The sequence below is a fragment of the Xenopus tropicalis genome, chromosome 5 (genome assembly GCF_000004195.4).
Source record: "Xenopus tropicalis strain Nigerian chromosome 5, UCB_Xtro_10.0, whole genome shotgun sequence".
Taxonomy (NCBI): domain Eukaryota; kingdom Metazoa; phylum Chordata; class Amphibia; order Anura; family Pipidae; genus Xenopus; species Xenopus tropicalis.
In genome coordinates, this window is record NC_030681.2 from 138,535,119 (window position 1) to 138,557,818 (window position 22,700).

At 39.8% G+C, this 22,700-nt stretch overlaps 1 protein-coding gene across 1 annotated transcript; it reads left to right on the top strand.

The window, feature by feature from the left end:
- The first annotated feature begins 1,128 nt into the window (after positions 1-1,128).
- Positions 1,129-21,265, top strand: atp6v1c2 (ATPase, H+ transporting, lysosomal 42kDa, V1 subunit C2). The gene is made up of 13 exons (XM_002940121.5): positions 1,129-1,423; positions 1,974-2,129; positions 3,392-3,459; positions 9,523-9,608; positions 12,587-12,681; positions 12,971-13,062; positions 13,531-13,629; positions 13,876-13,944; positions 14,443-14,535; positions 16,438-16,531; positions 17,529-17,626; positions 18,303-18,432; positions 20,004-21,265. The coding sequence occupies exons 2-13, from the start codon at positions 2,001-2,003 to the stop codon at positions 20,094-20,096; spliced, it is 1,146 nt and encodes a 381-aa protein (XP_002940167.1). The 5' UTR covers positions 1,129-1,423; positions 1,974-2,000; the 3' UTR covers positions 20,097-21,265.
- Positions 21,266-22,700: the final 1,435 nt, after the last annotated feature.

The following is a 22,700-nucleotide window of genomic DNA, read 5'->3' on the forward strand; positions in this document are numbered from 1 at the left end:
ACCCCTGCTATAGAAGGCTCTGTTTGGCAATACACCTGGTTTTTATACAATCAGGTGCAGTGAAAATAAAGTGACATAAGAAGGGACCTCGCAATAGGCCTGATCCCCCCAGGAAGCTGCATTTCTAAGTTGGCATCTCTAGGGTTTATTTATAAACAATGGTTGGATTTTTCTAGCCAGCTGCAGGGTGAAAACAATTGACAGGTTGCCGTGAGTTACTGCCCAGGTGCAAATTTGCCCAGTGCTTATAAAGACCTCAGTCATCATAAAGTATTTTATATAGCCTTAAGAGCAGCTAACAGAGAACACATTATTAATTTATTATCATTTGTGCCAACATCATCCAAACTGCTGCCTTTAGACCTTTATTGTTCTGGAAAGGGAGTGAGGGTGAAGCCATCTGTACTCTTCAATGAATCTCCCTACCATGCTTTACTTGCCCTTTACATGTAATTTTTGCTGTTGCATCCCAGATGCTGATAAAGTTTCAGATCCAGGATCCTTTGAGAGCTTATAACTGTATACAACATGTTCATATAGAACTGAGGTTTAAGGCAACTGGGCATTGTGGGAAAGATCTACTTGCAGGTACTTAGGCACCAATGTTCTATTTACTTGGCCCAGTCAGCCATTCTTTTGTCTATCTGATAAGCAGACACAGAAATGTACTGAAATAAATAATTCATCTTAATGAAATATATTTAAAAATCTCATAGATTCCTCAAAATGGATGTAACGTGCACTTCCTGCAAAACCTCTCATTTTTTCCTACATTTTACTATAGAAAAGTTTGATTGTTTATGTAGCTGAATTTTCTTAGGAAAGTTACTGTGTGTGCAATGGAAAGCAATAACCACAGGAATCTATACAGTGAAACATAAATGTGAGGAATGAGAGTTATTTTAATCGACACCTGAGAAATTATTCCACAACAGATATAACATTTCACTCGATTGTAGATGTAAGAAGAGATGATCCCAGTGTCATGTTTGCTGTTAGGTAATATTTCTGAAACAAACGCTGTTTGTTGTTTTGTGGGACTGGTCAGCGAGTAAATGATGTCCTGCCACCTTACACGAGGTGGTGGTGGATGGGAACAGCCCTAAATAATAACAAACGTCACAGCAGGGCCACCTACCTGGCCCAGATAAAACCTGAGCTGCTGGGGAAGTGCTGTGCAAAGCAGGACATACAGGTGAGAGCTGCCACTAGCTGAGGACTGGGAGCAGTTGAACAGAGAAAGAGGAAACCATAAGGACTGGAGGTAGAAGAAAGATAAGGATAAAGAAAGGGACAGGTGCATATCAAGTACTTCAGAGAAGCGGAATCGTCGTTTTTTTCCTCCAGATCCACTGGTGGAGTCAGGTTTTGATTCAACCTACAGAGGGTGCTTGCTATGAAAAGAACATTTCTACGCCATCAGGTAAATGGGCTGTATCTTTATAAATATCTGCAGATTTACTGTATTTAAATAAAACTGTATGTATGCTAGAGAAAGCAGGATTCCAAAAGCAATGGTGCATGTTACCTTGGTCACTCTGACATCTGTACCTTTCAACTGAACTTAGATATTTGAGAGTCCTGCCAGGCTGTCTAGTAGATTGAATCAGGGTACTGGGAACTGTAGTTTGACAACACTGCTAATGACAAAAGCTGGCAAGAAAATCAGAACTATTGTCCCCAGGATCCTGGCTGATGGGTTGAAGTGTGCAAACAGGCGATAAACTGCATTTTACATATAACTGAAACACTTTATGCATATGTTGAAATTGGTAATAATGGGCAGTACGGTTAGACTATTTCTAATCAAGCAAATAGACCTTGGGTTTAATGTAAAAGAACAGAATTTTGATATGATCAGGGTAACTACTATTTGCCAAGGATTTTGTCTTGAAACTGAAGTTTTGTTAGCGACTGTAATGTAGCAATGTTAAGGAATTGTCTGATCTATTTTTTTTTCTCCATTAAATCAGGAAATCAAGTAAATATTTTGATTGAAAATGTCTGAATTGTGGTTAATTTCGGTGCCTGGTGATAAAACCAACTTAACAGCTTTGGATAGAATGAATACAGTGACTTCCAAAGCTAACCTGTCCAGCAATGCCAAGTTTGTCATACCAGAACTAAAGGTGAGTGGCAATGCAGAGCATCTCATCATTAGAACTTAAAAAATTGTTTTGGGAAGGGAGGGAAGGTCAAGCCCTCTGTCTGTGCCCTCTGAGTATTTTCCTACCATGCTTTACTTGCCCTTTAAATTCTACTATTGCATCCCAGATGCTGATAAAGTTCCAGAATCCCATGAGAGCTTATAAATATAGATACATTTTTGGAGCTGTAGATCAAAAACACATAGTGGACAACGTATTAGAGCCCTAGGTGTTGTAAATGCAGGTTGCTTACATAGTATTTAATGCAACCTTTTTTCTCAATGTTGATTTCATGGCAAGAGATTTGCTGGTGGGCACAGAATGTTTGTTAGAACTTCTTAGGAAGGCATGGTCAAATAGGACAGTGATTTAAAACAACTGAGCCTTGTGGGAAAGATCTACTTGCAGGCCCCCATCTACTTGGGCACCAATGTTGTATTTGCATGGCCCAGTCAGTTTTGCCTATCTGATAAGCAGACACAGAAATTTCTGGAAGATATTTGTAAGCTCTGACCTTAACTCCCCTAGGGCATTTGGTAGAGACATCACAAGTGGTTGGAACCAGCTCTTTCTGAGCAAAGCAGGCAATAACCTAGAGATAAATAAATACATTCTCCATTGGTGAGGGCTATGGTATAGCTTGGTCTGTGTAGGATCATTTCCTATTAACATTTGTTGTTCTTTTATTTGATATATTATATGCACATTTAATTAACTTATATTAATTGAATTAATAAAAACAGTTTAATTATCAGAAAAGAGGGGCTCAGTGTTTAAGTCATAAAGGATACAAATCCTTCATCTACTGGAGCCTAGTATATAATAAGTCAGTGACCCTGAACTTTTCTGTATATTTTGAGTCATGCTAATGTTACCATATGTAATTAATCAGAAAGGTAAACAACACCTTAATAGAACATCTAAATGTTGAGAGAAAACTTTGCATAAACAAATAAATAAGTGGGTAATTTTGAAAATTGAGCCAGGTTTGCACCCCTATAGTATATTCCCCCTGCTCAACAAACATAGCCCTTATATCTATTATGCCCCACAAAATATAATTCTGTTTATTTCAAGCCAGCAGCATGTAGCAGCTTCTAATGTTCTTATGTAGCATAAGCTTTACATAGTATGAACTTAGTGAATACTGTGCTGCCCCATTGTTTTACCTTGTCCTATTTTAAATGCACTACTGCCCTATAAAGCATTTCGGGCTTTATAAAAAAAAATGATATATATTTCAGGTGGGGACTTTGGATGCCCTTGTTGGACTTTCAGATGAATTGGGGAAACTCGATGCGTATGCTGAAAGGTAAAACAACTCTTATTTACTACACACAACCCAGGAGCTGCTTCTGTTTTGAAATATACACCGATCCTGTTTGAGCCAAACGTAGACTTGCCCCTTTCTGGATTTAGGACTAAACAGAAACGGGCAGGTTTGGCCTCAGCTTAGTTTATTGCTGTGTAAAGTAACTACAAATGAACAGCTGAAGAACAATGAAAACCTCATTGTGTTGACAGTATTTCCATTTATTACATACTATCAGTCTTTATTCACTACTAAAGCACAAAGGAGTGTCAGAACAAAATCATATGGTGTACATTTATTGGGTAATATATACCTTTATTTTGTGTATGTTGTGTTATTATCATTGTGTATAAAGGGGAGGTTCACCTTCAGGTTTAATTTTAGTATGTTATAGAATTGCCTATTCTTAGCAACTTTTCAATAAGTCTTCATTTTTTTATTTATTGTAGTTTTTGAATCATTTGCCTTTCTCTTCTCACTCTTTTCAGCTTTCCAATGGGGGTCACTGATCCCAGCAGTAAAAAACCTAATGCTCAGTGAGGCTAAATTTAATTTGTATTTTTGTTACTCTTTATTACTTATCTTTCTATTTAGGCCCGCTTCTAATTTTATTACTGTCACTTGTCTGTCTCAAGTTTAATTGCAACCCTAGCAACCAGATAGCTCCTGAAATTATAAAGTGGAGCGTTGCTGAACAAAGAGCTAAATAAATCCAAAACCACAAATAATAAAAAATGAAGACCAACTGCAAATTGCACTCTCTACATCATGCTAAAAGTTAATTTAAAGATGAACAACCCCTTTAATAAACATAATGGGAGTGAGCTTCAGTGTATTGCCTTTCTGTTGTTGCTGAACTTGTTTGTATTTGTAGTTCAGTGACGACTTGAGATCTACAGGCCTATTATCATTGACATAATGTGTCTCTATAGGGCTCACTTATGTGGGCCATTTGTGCTGTTCCTCACACTGATTTGCATCTAAAAACACTTTCATTAAAGGCAGTTGCGTACAACTGTGCTCAACACACTTCCATATAGTTGCAAGAGTCAGAAGTGCATGCAATCTCAACACCTGCTTGCGTGAACAATGACATGTTAATTCTGGGTAAAAATAGTACATTGGTTAAAAAAATATGTCAGTGGCTCCCGATATTGCACTTTGCTCACTGCATCAGGAAAAGTGAATGTGCCCTAATGTGCCCTAAATGCATTTACCTTTACACAGGGTGGGTGATGCTATATTGCTTGGCTCAGCCTTGGTAGATTTAAGCAGAACAAAGAAATAATTAAAAATGGGATTAAGTAAAGAGAAATTATTCAGTGACCATATCCCTTTAGTGGTTTTCTTTTACAAACTGTCCTCCAAGCTTAATGACCTCTACAATCAGTGTTAATGGTTGTAACACAACCTTTGCCAATAAATGATGTCACTGCGCTGCAGCTTTTGTAAATGTGGCGTATTGTGCTTAATGCATGGTACTGTGATATGGGTTCCAGTCATCCAAAATTGGCATTGCTGAAAAACAGCCTAATGTGTGGTAGGAAAACTTCACATTTACTAGGTAAAAAGGTTTACTATGGAGCTAGGGAGCAAGTGCTGGAGCGTTTCACACCCTAGACAAACATTTCCCACTGGATACCTGTTCCTCCTTTGACCAGCCCTGTGTGTAAGTACGTAAGTATGGGGCTCTTTATTGCTATTCATCCCCCTTTGCTTCTGGCTTGCTTATTCTGAATGATGCACAATTTTGGGGTGTGCCAAGAAAGTGTCTGGAAGAAGAGTGGAATGCATGCAGCTGCCAGCTGGCCTGTTTGTCAGGGTGAGGGTTAATGGCCTTCTCTTATGAGCAGTCACCTATGGATAAGGTATCACATTGCCAGGAAACAGAGCAGACAGGCAACTGAACTCTGCCTACCCTGTTCAAAATGGTTGCAACGAAAGTAGAGTACTTAATATTTCATAAGGCAAATATTCACTGAAGGTCTGTATGTGGGAAGGAGCCAGATAAGGTCCTGGGTTCCATTAAAGTACAGTCCAGTACTACAACTAACGCCCAAGGCCATTATGTATTTTTGGCTTTTTTTTAAGGGGTTGTTCACCTTTAAATTAACTTTTAGTATGATGTAGAGTTTGATATCCTGAGACAATTTGCAATTGATCTTCATTTTTTATTATTTGTGGTTTTTGAATGATTTAGCTTCTTATTTAGCAGCGTTCCAGTTTGCAGTTTCAGAGTCTGGTTGCCAGGGCCCAAATTACCCTAGCAACCGTGCATTGATTAGAATAAAAATATGGAATACAAATAGGTGAGGGCCTGAATAGAAAAATTACTAATAAAAAGTAGTGATAACGATAAATTTGTAGCCTCACAGAGCATTTGTCTTTTAGATGGGGTTGACCCCTCTTTAAAAGGTGGAAATATTTTTTATATTCACTATAAAAAATGAAGACCGATTGAAAAGTTGCTTAGAATTAGCCATAACATAACATTAGCCATAACATAACATACTAAAAGTTGACTTAAAGGTGAACCACCCCTTTAAAGATGAAGACACTTTGTACCCTTTCACTATCACTCCCATTAATTTTCTTTGCCATTTTCATGGCTTTACCCAAGAACTTCAACTTGTTTCACATTGCACGAACAGAGGAAGGAGATTCCCCCCTTAGCAGATCATTTGAGCCCAGGCAGGGATAAGTGCAAATGTTTCAGGTTACTGTCCCTCTAGGGATTTTTACAGAACAATAGCTTTATTAGAACGCTGAACTGACTTATTATGTTACCCACAGTTGGAATGTTCCAGCCTGAAATGTTTTCTAGAAACTGTAGCCACCTCATTATAAGGAATGTATCCCAAAAATATACATTGCTGTTCTGCAAAATGGAGCCAGTACTGATTTTGGGCAGTGCCACAAAGACTTTTCTAGAGCAGCCACTGCAACTTGGTGGGAAGTGGGCAGTAGGTAGACAAGCTCCTCCTAATTATTACTACCTCTTACATTGCCAGGGGCAGTTTGTTATTGGTGTGAGCTATTAATGCCTGATAGTGTGACTTGTAAGAGTAGTGGGAGTTGTACTTTACCAATGGGGTAGAGGTTTGGGGTAGAAAAGTGACAACGATGCAGTATAGTTCTACTTTCGCCTTGTTATACCAGCTATCCATTCCACTAGGTCTGGGATTTATGCCCTGGCATTATAAGTATACAAAGTATATTTATAGTATACAGAGGCCCAAACAGACACTCACCAACCCAATAAATAGAGTCTATGGCATCTTACAGCAGCCCCTCTGACATTTGCCAGAATCCATAGATTACCAGTCTGGGCCTGCTTTCCACTTCTCTTAAGTACCTACAATTACTGTTCTGTAAGCCCGCAGTATGTATAGAGCTCAGGTTAGACTCCCCTGTTTGCATCCCCCCAACAAATGCAGGTCTCAGAAAAGAGAATTTATAATATAACTCTTGAAATACAGGTATGGGACCTGTTATCTATAATGCTCGGGACCTGGGGTTTTCCGGATAAGGGATTTTTCCGTAATTTGGATCTCCATGACTTAAGTCTGCTAAAAATCATTTAAATATTGAATAAACCCAGTAGGCTTGTTTTGCCTCCAATAAGGGTTAATTACATCTTAGTTAGGATCAAGTACAGGTACTGTTTTATTATTACAGAGAAAAGGGAATCATTTAACCATGAAATAAACCCAATAGGGCTGTTCTGCCCCCAATAAGGGGTAATTATATCTTAGTTGGGATCAAGTACAGGTACTGTTTTATTATTACAGAGAAAAGGGAATCATTTAACCATTAAATAAACCCAATAGGGCTGTTCTGCCCCCAATAAGGGGTAATTATATCTTAGTTGGGATCAAGTACAGGTACTGTTTTATTATTACAGAAAAAAGGGAATCTTTTAATCATGAAATAAACCCAATAGGGCTGTTCTGCCCCAATAAGGGGTAATTATATCTTAGTTGGGATCAAGTACAGGTACTGTTTTATTATTACAGAGAAAAGGGAATCATTTAACCATGAAATAAACCCAATAGGGCTGTTCTGCCCCCAATAAGGGGTAATTATATCTTAGTTGGGATCAAGTACAGGTACTGTTTTATAATTACAGAGAAAAAGGAATCATTTTTAAAAATTAGAATTATTTGCTTATAATGGAGTCTATGGGAAATGGCCTTTCCATAATTCGGAACTTTCTGGATAACAGGTTTCCGAATAAGGGATCCCATACCTGTACATCAAATAAAAATGAGTAAGGAATGATGCTAAAGCTTCTAAAGTTTGGAAAGTTCCATTGCAGAATATAGGCTGCCCATTTTGGCCTATTACTGTCAGATACACTCAGTAACTTGGTAGTGTGCAACTATCAGCGCTGTGCCAGCTAAGAATAACTCTGACGGGCAGGAGTATTTAGAGCAAGCTGTGTCCTTATTGTGTGATCTTTTATTCATGTCCCATCTGTCTTTAACTCTGAGCCTTTTTCCATGTCTGCCTTGCTGGGTGGTTTTATCTGTTCTAGTTTAACTTGTGTCTCATACGAATACTGCTTGTGCTTATATATTTGTAGAATATCTGGCATGGGCTGGTTTTAAACTGAAGTGTGAATCCCAAACTGTAGCCGTCTGTTGCGCTGGTTGCAGATGTAGGAAAATATAGGTTTCAAATCCTAGAGGGCCACGGTTTTGATAACCGTGGTCTATAGTGTAACAGGGCCTGTCCAGCCCCCCTTAGAATACAGTATACAGTAAGTAGTAATACCTGCCAGCCAACTTATTTTCTTCATGAAACTGCTTTCCTCGAATTTAAGTGCAAACTATGTTGCCCTGTTCAAAGCGAGCTGGTCTCAAAAAAAGGGAAAAAAAGGGAAACTAAATCTTAAAGACTAATACTGACGTTACTCTATCAGCCAGAGGTTCAGCAGCCTCTAACAGTAATTATCCAGGCCTCCCTCAAAGAACTTTTTTTATGCTTGTGTGGCTCACCAACACGTTATACATCTGAGTGTGGCTCATGGGTAAAAAAGGTTGGAAATCCCTGTTGTTGGGGCCATCTCTCGGATGTTAGTGACAATGCACAAGCTCAAGATGATGTTCCAGGGCTGATTATAAATCATTTCTGGTGGTTTCTATGCTTTCCTGTAACCTGAATTCATTATAATTAATTGGCCAGGTATTTTGAATGTCACCTGGCTGGTAAAAATGATGCTTCATGCCAATTTCATTATTAGAGAAGAAACATAAAAATATAGGAAAGCTGGTACAGGTATGGGATCTGTTATCCGGAAACCCATTATCTAGAAAGTTCTAAATTACAGAAAGACCATCTCCCTTAGATTCCATTATATACAAATAATTCAATTTTTTTTTTCTGTTTTAATGAAACAGTACCATGTACTTGATGGTGACTAAGGAAAAACAATCCTGTTGGGTATATTTACTGATTAAATTATTTTTCAGTGGACAGTAAGGTATGGAGATCCAAATTACAAGATCCAGAAAACCCCAGGTCTCTAGCATTGTGGATAACAGGTCCCATACCTATATTTTACAGAACGCTGGCAACCCAAACTGAAGATCTAAATCACTACAGGCTGAGGATAGCCACTCCTGCTTTTAAGCTGGCTAATCAGTGACACAAAGCAAAATGTTACTGCAGTTAATGATGATGCCACAGGGGTCTGTGGATTCTGGTAAATGCCAGAGGGGCTGCTGTAAGATGCCATAGACCAGTGATCCCCAACCAGTGGCTCTGAGTAACATGTTGCTCCCCAATTTGAATGTGGCTCACGGGTATAAAAGGTTGGGGATCTCTGCCATAAACAGTCACTATTTATTGGGCTGGTGGGCCTCTGTGTACTTGGAATGCCAGGGTCTGTTTTTAAACCCCCATATGGATCTGGATGATGCCACAGTAAAACACACAAAACCAGTGCCAAAATCAGTTAAGATATGACACCTATATACCCAAATACCCTGTTGTATCACAACTAATTATCTGCTTTATTCTGGGTGCAACATTTTACAATTTTTTTCTCTTGCTTTTCAGCTTGATTAAGAAGATTGCCCAATACATAGGAGAAGTCATGGATGATTCAACTGACAAAGCCCAAGAAAATTTGCTGGCAAATGGAGGTGAGCTGCAAATGTATTGGATATTCTGCTCTAATGATACAACATCTATTGCAGATGGGCATACACAGGCCAAGGTGGCCATACACAGACCAACTTTCCATGGGATTTTATGGGGGGGGTCCCGGACTGGGATTCAAAATAGGCCCTGGCATTTCAAGTACACAGAGGCCCAAACAGCCCCCCACCAGCCCACTAAATTGTGACTGTCTATGGCATCTTACATCAGCCCCCCTGGCATTTACCAGAATCCATAGATTGCCAGTCCAGGCCTGTTTATGGGCCAGTCATTGGGATACCATGAAATATTGGCCTGTGTATGGTCACCTTTCCAGTCTGGAAACCTGTGTTATCCCTAGTAAGCCTCTTTGGTAAGCAGAGTCCCATCTCAAAAATACAGCACCTTTCTTATATATCAGATAAGCTACTGAGTTGGTGAATAGGGTGCATCTCCATTACCTGCACAGTTCATTTCTGTTTTAAATATTTGACATTTTATGCCCTGGAGAATTGAGCTTATTTATACCTGTGCCAATCTGATTCCTTTTCCACATGTAACCATGAGCTTCAACCATGATGTTCTTTCAGGGAAGAAGAAGAACAATAAAAACATGCACAGTATGTAAGAATTGCATTTGTTTGTGGTGCATTTATTTTCAGCATGGAATTTACCGGTTCCTTCTTTTCGAGACCTATCAATCTAGTTGTAGGGGTACAGTGATCAGGTTACGATGGATTTCTGAAGTAACGGCCTCGTAACTTGGTCACCATATCCATATGACTCAGATAACTACGCTGTTCTGTCTTATGAAAGTTGCCTTTCTCTCATTGCTGCTCTGCATGTGCCAAAACTGTTACACTGAGTATTTACACCACGGCGAGAACAAAAATAGTTGCTATGTTAGTGACAGAATAGTTTCAAAATCTATCTGTAGTTATATTAAAAAATGAATTGCTCTTAGGTGGACCCCTCTCCAGTGAGGATCTGTCACATACTGGAAAGTTAGGTCTATGGAAGTCATTTCAAATACTATTGTAATTTAATTTCCTTTTTCTTTTCATTGGACTTAACTGTTATAGCCGAGGGTGTAACAAGAGGTGAGACAGACCCCATGACTTGGGCTCAGGAATGCAGTAGACCTAGGGACAGTGGAGTAATTAGAACTAAGTGTGATATCTAATAGGGCTTATTTAAATACTGATTTGGGATGGGTGTAAAATTACGTTAAGCAGGTCACCAAACAAACTAATCGGGCCCTTAAGCTAGATGAATCTCACCTAAACATGCTTTTGATTATTCAGTAATCGGTTCAAAAGAGGGGGCTTTGCAGAGCTGCCGCCCAATAACCACATCAACATTTTGATTCATTGTAAGTTTTCCACCCCATCTCTCTAACAAGGTCACTGATATAGCAGTGGAGGTGGCTATAAACGGGCTAACAAAAGCTGCCATCTAGCTCCCTCCACAAGCCATATGTGTATGGGACCTACCAACAGGTCTGACTGACCGATATCTGGCCAACAATTGTCCAAGTATCAATTTAGCAGTTTTGAATATTACATTGGATGAAGAGAGCATAAGCACATTGATGCTGTTCTTGTCCAGTGGGTCTCCACAGGCCCCAGTCGATGAACTGATCATTGGCCTTAGGCCCAATGATCCGATTAGCCCAATGTGGCCCAGGTTGCAATTGGCCAAATTGGGCCAGGATACACTAATTTGAGGACATTGCCAAGTGATGTATGGCCAGCTTAACACTGGTTTTTCAGACAATACCTAGGACAGCTAATACATTTCATCCCAAAGCTTGCCTAATGTATCTTCATGCTTAGCTTTTTCACCTAGGAAATCAAATAAGCATTCCTCCCAAATCTCACCCCAAATGACCAGGCTGATGCCCACCATCTTACCAGGAACATGAAATCAGTTATAGGAAGGATTAAATGACACTATATATCCTATTTAGTGAAAAATAAATTGTCATCTATAAATCCATCTGCCTGTAGTTCTCTTATTATCTAGGTCTTGTTCCTTCTTCAGTACAGATGAAATTACACTCCTTGGTGAGGCCAGACACTGAAGTCTAGAGGTTGTCCCTGCCCCTTACTAACAGAGATGCTCCGTCACCCTTTACTATCAGTAGACCTGGCGGTATAAGGAGAACACTAGCCCCTATGTGATCCTTAGTTGAATGGAAACACCGACAACTTTCCGCCCTTTGTAAGGGGTATCAGTTACACGGCTTGTAGCACACGAGATGGAAAGTAACGGCTAGAGTTAGTTATCAGTGAGCACAGAGAACTAATATCATGCTCAGTATCCTACACGCAAGGCCTTTATCTGTCCCTTTATATGAAAATAATCCTTCTGCTGTCCTTCAACAACGCTTGTCCTAACCTGTGTCCAGCATGGGCCATTGTTCTATGGAGCACAGGGATAAGCAAGTTGATCCTGTTCCTTAAACACTAAACCATCATTTTCTACTTGAAAATAATCACCGTTCATTATATTTAATTTTTAGGGAGGTTTAGGAAGAAACAAATATTAAATAAATATTTAAAATCCAGGATGCTTTACCTAATCTCAAGGGGGTTGCTGTAAGCTGCCATAGACTTTTTATTATAGGGCCTGTGGGGGTGGGGGGAGGGTAACTGACCATCAGGTTGCCAGAGTGGCTGAGGATTTGTGTAAGTATAGACCAGTGATGCTGAAAAGGCTTCTCAACTTCATAGCTTCTTTATGCTCAGCTGCCACTGTATAGTTGGACCCACCAGAAACCCATTGCCTGCTCCATGCCCAAAGTGATGCTTTATGCAGCTAGATAACATATAATGTACCACCTTTTTTAGTAGTGACCAGCGACTAATCTAGACATTGAGCTCTCTGTGTGTGTACAGCTCCCTCTGTTGGTTGAAATCACTTATTGATACGGTATGTTTGGTCAGCATTTTGTTGCTAAACTTTCCTCTTCTGCCTACAGTGGACCTTATCAGCTACTTAGCTCGCTTTGAGTGGGACATGGCTAAGTATCCAGTCAAGCAACCACTGAAGAACATAATGGAAGTATTAAGCAAGGTAAATGGGAGGCAGGAGATGTCACAACATGCAAGTTTTTACATTCACCCCCACAGGGACCATTTTCCATTTCTACCCACCCTAGGCTGGCAGGGTCATTCAGCCCCAACTTCACCTTGTTCCATGTTGAAGTGATGGATTCTAGGACCTGGACTTGTGGTCCTTTGTTGGATGCCATGCTATCATTATTTAAATGAAATCCATTTCTTAATGTTTTTTTTTATTTTCATAATGATTTACTTAAGACAGGAAGGATGAATCCTAATTATTATTATTTGTTCCTTTTCAGCAAATGTCACAGATAGACACAGATTTAAAGTCCAGGTCTTCTGCTTACAATAACATTAAAGGGAGCCTGCAAAGCCTGGAGAGGAAAACTGTGTATGTATAGCAATTTATGTGAGTGACTTTTATGTATAATCCAATAAACGTAATGTTCATGTAACCCCTGCATTGTGCTGTATAGATATAAGGACTATAGCACACTTGGCATATTTAGCCAGTGGAGAAGCACCTAAACCAAGTCATTGAGCTTGTTGTATTCTTTGACTGGAAGTTTCTGTTAAAACAAATGACAAGTTGGTTTGGGGGCTTCTCCCTCAGTCTGTACAAGCGCCCAAGTATTTGCAATTTATTCATTTCCCTCACTGAGCTTAGTATTTAATGATGTTGCTGCTAGGAAGATCCTGTGGGTAGTTGTTACTGGGGTCGTCAGGTCTGCCTCTCTCTTCTAAGTGCTGTATTTGGGGAGTGGAGTGGGAGCTTCCACCTCTGTGAGCCCTCCAATATACCTGCCTTTGTGTCCCTGCTGATATATTTGCATCGCTTAGCTCTGCTTTTGTTCTACAGGGGCAACCTCTTGACAAGAACCTTAGCTGATATAGTGAATAAAGAAGACTTTGTCCTAGACTCAGAATATCTGGTCACACTACTTGTGGTTGTTCCAAAGTAAGTTACAGATGCCTCTCACCATGGATTTAACAGTAAAGATATATCTGAAGCTGACTATAAATTTGTGTACCTGTCACTAACTGATGCTCACTATAAATATATGTGTGTGCAAGAGAAATCAACTTTACCATGCTCTGAGGACAACATACTTACTGTGGGGCTTCTTTATTCATAGAAGGTAGGGCTGTCCCACCTAGGGCTTGCTGCTGCGCTGTAAAAGTAATAACTCCATTTTCCTTATAGGTCAAGTTATGGTGCATGGCAAAAAACGTATGAATCGCTGTCTGATATGGTGGTTCCACGCTCGACCAAGTAAGTTATATCAATTGAATTTTTGGTGAAAAGGGGATGAAGCAGCCATTTAATCATGTGACTAACTGCATCCATTTTCAGTTCAGTTGTACTTTAATAAACCATGAATCACAAAAGGGGCCCATAAGAGGTCTGTTACCTGAACTACATAGTATCAAGTCAGGACCATGGATGTTACTATTTTCACTTTATTGTGATTTATTGCTGGCATCTAATAAAAATACTTATATTGTCATCTATGTATCCTGCCTGTGTAACCTACTGTATATATAGCAATTTGTTACTGCATGTCTCTAGCCTCACATGCCCTTCTTTCTCTTTACCCATTTCATACATTTTAAAGCAATTAATAAACATATTGTAATTTTATCAGGAAAAACATATCCCTTGCTTGAGCTCTGTTTTGGGACCCCATGTCTACTGAAGTAGAGCAGACTGAAGGCAAAGGGCTTTTGGAGTTTCAGAGAGTTACTTGCTGTGCTTTGCTTTCCCTTTCAGAATGATTGCCGAGGATGCAGAAGGAGGCCTTTTCACAGTGACCTTATTTAGAAAAGTAATGGATGACTTTAAAGCGAAGGCCCGGGAAAACAAGTAAGATTGCCAGTGTGATTAATTAAAGATAACAATAGATAATCTATGAGACCAGTGGGCACCACAATCATCTTGTTCCAGACTTTGGAATACAGTGCATCTGTGCGCATCTCATACTGCATCTGTTCTCACAAAACAAATTCATAAATACTCTGTTGGAAGATGTTGGGTTTTTCTTTAGGAACCCCCAAAGTATGACATAATTTGCCCCCAAAGTGACTATAACCATTCAAGAAGTGCATAGTTTTATATACAGATTAACTGCGTTATGAACCAGTTCTAGTGGAACTTGCTGTATCCCTGTGCAGGCACAATAACAAGCTAACCTAACAATGTGCTCTTTGGCTGTTGGTATCCTTGGGCACAAAGCTTTTTAGGTTTAAAGGAACAGTAACATCAAAAAATTAAAGTGTTTTAAAGTAATTAAAATATAATGTGCTGTTGCTCTGCAAAAAACTGGTGTTTTTGCTACAGAAAAGCTACTATATAAATAAGCTGCTGTGTAGCCACGGAGGCAGCCATTCAAGCGGGAAAAAAGGAGAAAAGGCGCAGGTTATATAGCAGGTAACTAGTAGATAAGCCCCTTATAATGGGGGTTTATCTGTTATCTGCTATGTGCCTGTGCCTTTTCTCCTTTGAATGGCTGCCCCCATGGCTACACAGCAGCTTACTTGTATAAACTATAGTAGTCTTTCTGAGGCAAACACACCAGTTGTAACAATGCAGGGCAACAGTACATTATATTGTAATTACTTTTATACACTTTCATTTTTTGGTGTTACTGTTCCTTTAAAGGGGAAGGAAAGGCAAAGTCACTTGGGGGTGCCAAAATGTTAGGCACCCCCAAGTGACTTTAATCGCTTACCTTGTACCCCGGGCTGGTGCCCCTGTTAGGAGAAAATAGCACCAGCCCGGGGTACCTGGAGCGCAGCGCTTCCTCCTTCCGCCTTCCACTTCCTAAACTGCCGGTGGCCGGGCATGCACAGTAGAGCGAAAAAGCCGACTTAAATGTTTAAGTTCGGCTTTTCACTCTACTGCGCATGCGCGCGCAGCGAAGCCGGAAGGAGGAAGCGCCGGCAGCTACCCCGGGCTGGTGCTGTTTTCTCCTAACAGCGGCACCAGCCCGGGGTAAAAGGTAGGCGGTTAAAGTCACTTGTTAGGCACCCCCAAGTGACTTTACCTTTCTTTTTCCTTTAAGGTTAGAGAGAGGCCAAACTAAAAGGTGAATTATTCAGTAACCCAAGACATAAATATAATTAAAAAAATCATCTTTAAAGCTGCTCAGAAAAATTTCATTTCCAAATACTTATGGCCCTTATTTATAAACTATGAAATGACAGCTAAATGTTGGTGTAACTTGGTCTGCTATGGTCCTCACTGACCCAACTCTGAAAAGGTTTGACTCCTATAAATCTGTGAGGGACCGGACTCCCTTGATGACATTTGATGCAGAAACAGCGAGGAATTCACTACTGTGAAATGGTGCTTTTTCTGAACTCCCTGGATTATGAATTTGCTTAAAGGGAAACTCCAACCAAACACAACTTAAGCTTTTTGACATGTAAACATCATTTCAAGCAACTTTGCAATAGACATCAATTAATTAATAATGTAATAATATGGTTTGAAACAGTTCCCTGTCCCCCTGCTGAAGTAACCCAATAAGCTACCCTAGCCCTTACACTGGCAGTGGAGTCGCCTTGAGTATTACCGGGGCCTGGTCAAATGTTTGAGGAGTAATGTTCTCACATTTTATTTAAATGAATGGGAGAAATGCGTTCCCTGAGTGGGCATTTCCGCTGGCGTTTATGGGGTTAAAGGGGAAGCCGAATCTCCTGCTTGGTGTCTGTAGTTTCTAACAATTTCTTGGTTATTTCAAGAACAATGTCTTTGTCTTTTCAGATTCATCGTTCGGGAATTTCTCTTTAACGAGAAGGAACTGCAGTCAGAAAAAGCTGAAATCGTTAAACTGGCGGCTGATAAAAAACAGCTTTATGTAAGTCATTCTTTATATTTATGACATGAAGAATACAGGCTTTTGTTTAATATTCACTTCTTTCTCTTAAAGGAGACATATCCTATAAAAATGATGAGTGTACCAGTGAATTATACTCCTCTAGATATAGAAGGATTGTGCTTAAAAAGTTGTGTTTCCTGCTGATTTATTGAGAAATTCTACAAAAACCCCACTAGTCCCGCCCATCTGTTGCACTTCCTGCTGGCTGAATTCTCTGAATGAGCTGGGGAGCCGGCGGCCCTCAGCACACTGCACTGTAGGATAGGAACCAATCAGCAGCTAGGCTGACCTGATAGGGAACTAAAGCCTGTCTGTGCTTGTGTGAGTGCAGGGCTGTGATTGGCTCTTCCCCTCCTACTGTGCTTCTGGCAGGGACCGTTAGGACACGCCCACCCCTCATTTGAAACACAGACAGGGACCTAAGAGGATCTATAGGGAGCTCCAATAAAGGGGCCATTGTTACAGATAGGGTTAATGTTTAGCACAAAGGGAAACCAGCACCGTATATTATTCATAATTGCCTACAAAATTAGGGTTTTTCCCATTTATCCAATATGTCTCCTTTGCTTCAATGTCTTTTTTGGCATAGTTAGACTTTTTTTCTTTCAAACTAAGAGGCCATTTATGACCTCCAAGACAGTGTGCAAACTCAAATAGTGTGTGCAATACTCTGTAGGTGCTTTAGGGCACCATTGTATCATATACAGACAGACACACACAGCCTGGCATACGGCACCTCTATGATTGAATTCTCCTTAGTGTCCTTTTGTAGCCAAAGTTTTGAAGTTTAACTTTCTGAACATCTAAATAGCTGTTAATCAGGCTTTTAATCGGTTTTAATGGCCTCTTGCCTACAGAACCCATACAACGTATCTGGCATAGAAGACAGAGGAGGGTTTTGGTTTTAGAACCTCCAGAGAACGTTAAAGTTTCCTTACCACAGAGTTTAGTTAATAAGGAAATAAATATCTTTCAGGGTCCCCTGCTGCGCTGGCTGAAAGTAAATTTCAGTGAAGCTTTCATTGGCTGGATCCATATCAAAGCCCTGCGAGTATTTGTGGAGTCTGTCCTAAGGTAAGAACCAATCAAAATCTTCTAGGAACACTGTTTCTGCTAAAAAGTTAAGATAAAAAAAATCACAACCTTTTCCCTATGGTTTTCTGTAACACTTTCATCTACTACTATCCCCCCCCCACCCCCACTTTATATGTAAACATAACTTTTAACTAAAAATTTGTCCCAGCCCCCACCCCCTGCAAAATAGGCACTTAATGCACTTAATACAATTTTGCCATAGGTAATAGAGGTTTCCACCATCTCATAGCCGACAAATGCATTATTAATAGAAAATTACAATTGTTATGAGAAATTTCCAGAGGAAATAAATTAAAAAAGGCCTTAGTAAATTGCAGGCAAACCCACACGCATACAAAAAAAAGGGGTGCCAAAAATTTAAAGACAAATATTTGTCGCCCTAAATTGGCTTTCAATAATCATTTTCCCCCAAAAGCCACAATTTTGGCTCACATTCCAAATCTCAGATTTGCACCCAAAACTGTACTGAATTCTATTAGATCAACCGCATATAATGTGATATAGAGAAGGGGGTTCAATTTATCAACATATCTACAATGTGAATTAGTTTAGAAATTTAGATGGCATGGAGACATGACGTTGACCTCTTAAATGATTGGTTAAGGTTCTATAACTTGGCTCGAGGCTAATGTCCTGCATATTCTCTTTGGTGAAGGTATGGATTACCAGTGAACTTTCAGGCAGTGGTTCTGCAGCCCAACAAGAAGTCCATGAAGAGATTACGGGATGTACTCAATGCCATCTTTAGGCACCTGGATGAAAATGCAGCTGCAAACATGAAGGATGTAGGTATCCAGCTACAAAGCACCCTGGCTCCTATCTCAGTTTAGCTTGGTGCTGCAATAGCTTTGTGCCAGTCAGTTTGGTAGCTACAGCCAGCTATTATGCCCCAGAGAATCAAGGGGTGCTAATTTCATTTTGGAAACAAACCACTCCTTGTGTAAAGGCGGCATTACACAGGCTGACCCGTGGGACTGATTAACCCAGGGGCTGAAGGGATGAATATCACAGTCAATTTTCAATTTTTCCATTTATTCGGACAATCGCCCAAATGATTGGAAGAGACACTGCTAATCCACCACACCTAAACAGCTATGGTATGGGATCCGTAATTCAGAAAGCCAGAAATCTCTGAATTACAGGAAGGCCATAGAATGCATTTTAAGCAAATAATTCTGATTTTCAAAAATGATTTCCTTTTTCTCTGTAATAATAACACAGTACCTTGTACTTGATCCCAACTAAGATATAATTACCCCTTATTGGGGCAGAACAGCCCTATTGGGTTTATTTAATGGTTAAATGATTCCCTTTTCTCTGTAACAATAAAACAGTACCTGTACTTGATCCCAACTAAGATATAATTACCCCTTATTGGGGGCAGAACAGCCCTATTGGGTTTATTTAATGGTTAAATGATTCCCTTTTCTCTGTAATAATAAAACAGTACCTGTACTTGATCCCAACTAAGATATAATTACCCCTTATTGGGGGCAGAACAGCCCTATTGGGTTTATTTCATGGTTAAATGATTCCCTTTTCTCTGTAATAATAACACAGTACCTTGTACTTGATCCCAACTAAGATATAATTACCCCTTATTGGGGGCAGAACAGCCCTATTGGGTTTATTTAATGGTTAAATGATTCCCTTTTCTCTGTAATAATAACACAGTACCTGTACTTGATGGTCAGTGAGCAGCATGAATCCTTGCTGCAGAACAATCCTACTTTGTAGACCTTAGGTATGGTGATCCACTTTAAAGAAACATCCCTAATCCAGAAAACCCCAGGCCGCAAGTATTCTGGATAACAGATCCTACACCTGTACCAGCTGCCATAAATTGCTGGGAAGTATGTTTGAAACCTGGGTGTGTTTGGCCAGCGTAATTCTCCTACTCCAGGCACCATAAGCAGTCTCTGTGGGCAGTAGAAGGGAGGACTGTGTTTTCAGACAGGCTAGCCATTGGAAATGTCAGAAGAGTGAAATTAATAGAGGAAGGCACAATTTAATGGGATATATATATATGTAACGAATGTAGTGTTTTTGTTTGTCTAACTAGTTGGGTAAAATAGGACCTTAGACAACATATGACAGATATCTCAGCCGCAGGGGTTGTACTGGCACCAAGCCCATGGAACAGTACATTCCTCCAGTATCGCATTGGACATGTTCCGCCCTAAAATTGTTTTGCCCTCAGGGCCCACTTCGGTCAGCTATATCATGGAGTGACTACATTATCTACATTATTACTTGGGACATCTAATAGTTCCAATGTGAGAACCAGGAGCTAACAAGCTACCCCTAAAGGCAAGTTGTACAGCATTTTTCACTTTGTCTCTCTTTCTCCCCACAGATTGGTATGGAGATTCCGGGCTTGCAGCTCAGCAGCCAAGATTATTATCCCTATGTCTGCTTCAAGATAGACCTGACTAATCTGGACTTTTAACTGCTACAGCACTTGTTCATTACTTGTACCTGTATTTATATGGTATTAACGTGCCCACATTATGTTATACATTGCTTACACTGGGCTTGCTTGGAGACAAATACACCCGTGTTGTATCCCAACACACAATGACTTCTCAATGCTTTCTCTAACACTGACCTATTTGATTTATCTATGATCTATAACCTGTGGCCCTCCAAAGGGTGTTGGGGAGGAGGGAACACTGGGAGTTGTAATCCAGCAATAGTCTGTCAGATTCCTGTTTTGTAGAGATCAAGGGTAGTTATTGCGCTGCCCTACTGCTCCCAACCATTCACATATCATCTCAAGGAAAAGTCAGAGCTGCTCAATCTGAGGCCCCACCGACATCATGATTTTATTATAATCAGGTGCCAGAATATCATGTGATACAGTGGATAAGCAGCCCCCTGGGACTACTTTAACCATTCAATGCATAGTAAAGTTTTTTTCTTTTATCTTAGGGGTTGTTCATCTTGTTAACTTTTGTTAACAAGATGAACATCTAATTAACTTTTAGTATGATGTAGAGAGTGATATTCTATAACATTCTAAAAGTTAACTCAAAGGTGAACCACCCCTTTTAACGCATAATAATGAAATGTTCCTAATAATTATATATGGGGTTTGCTGCATATAAGCATCATCATTAATAACTATTCTATAACTTTTTATCTTGCCATTTTTTAACAGTGAGGGTTACAGTGTCACGTTGGAGGAGGAATGGGGGGGATGTATAAACTAGGGCAGGGCTGCACCACTGAAGGCCTTTGGGCCGGATGTGGCCCCCCAGCCTGCTCAGGGGTTCATAGGTTATACCATGTAGCATTGTCATTTTAACTGAATCCAGCCTTCCAACATGCATTATGAGATGTAATTGGCTCACTGCATGTTGGCCAGCACTGTAATAGGGCAAATGAATTAGGATGACTGCGCTAAAGCTGAGCATATAGATCTATTAGGCAGATACACAAATGATCCTATGATATGAACATAACGCTTTATAATGTATAATTGGGATGAATTCAAGCAACTTGAGACTATTACTGTCTGTACATCAGTGCATGTAGCCAAGCTGCCTGCCTGCATAACCTTTACAGCCTGCACAGGAAACAACTAAATATGCAATATTAAACCTACGTTAAAATATATGTAAATGGAGTTATTAATGCCTTCTACCCTTAACTAATTATACAATCTCTACTAAATCTGTTGATTCAAGTTGCTGTGCAGAAATCACATTTCTCTATGTGGCACAGTGTTTAGCATTGCAGCACTGGGTGCAGGGTTCGATTCCAGCCAGGGCTTCTCCCCATGTCTGAGTGGGTTTCTTCCTGACACTTGGCTTTTTACTTACACTCCTAAACCATACAGGCAGGTTAATTGGCTCCTGATAAAACTGACCCCTGCAAAGGAACCTTAGAGCGTAAACTCCACTGCAATAGTGAATGCTGTATAATGTCCGTACATTACATTGCCTGTGGTATATAAAGAATAGTATGGGATCCCTTATCCGGAAACCCATTATCCAGAAAATTACGTAAACGCCATCTCCAATAGACTCCATTATAAGCAAATAATTCTAATTATTAAAAATGATTTCCTTTTTCTCTGTAATTATAAAACAGTACCTTGTACTTGATCCCAACTAAGATATAATTACCCCTTATTGGGGGCAGAACAGCCCTATTGGGTTTATTTCATGGTTAAATGATTCCCTTTTCTCTGTAATAATAAAACAGTACCTGTTCTTGATCCCAACTAAGATATAATTACCCCTTATTGGGGGCAGAACAGCCCTATTGGGTTTATTTCATGGTTAAATGATTCCCTTTTCTCTGTAATAATAAAACAGTACCTGTACCTGATCCCAACTAAGATTTAATTACCCCTTATTGGGGGCAGAACAGCCCTATTGGGTTTATTTAATGGTTAAATGATTCCCTTCTCTGTAATAATAAAACAGTACCTGTACTTTATCCCAACTAAGATATAATTACCCCTTATTGGGGGCAGAACAATACTATTGGGTTTATTTAATGGTTAAATGATTCCCTTTTCTCTGTAATAATAAAACAGTACCTGTACTTGATCCCAACTAAGATATAATTACCCCTTATTGGGGGCAGAACAATACTATTGGGTTTATTTAATGGTTAAATGATTCCCTTTTCTCTGTAATAATAAAACAGTACCTGTACTTGATCCCAACTAAGATATAATTACCCCTTATTGGGGGCAGAACAATCCTATTGGGTTTATTTAATGGTTAAATGATTCCCTTTTCTCTGTAATAATAAAACAGTACCTGTACTTGATCCCAACTAAGATATAATTACCCCTTATTGGGGGCAGAACAGCCCTATTGGGTTTATTCAATATTTAAATGCTTTTTAGCAGACTTAGGGATCCTTTAGCAGGTTGCACCAATAACCACCACAGCCTTGCACCAAGTAAACCCACCTCCAATGCCATCATTACAACTCTGTACTGGATGTGACGCTGTTCCAACACAAATGCAGGTAGAAAAGCGTGCGTTGCAATTTACACAGCATACAGGCACACTCATATATATCTGTATTTGTG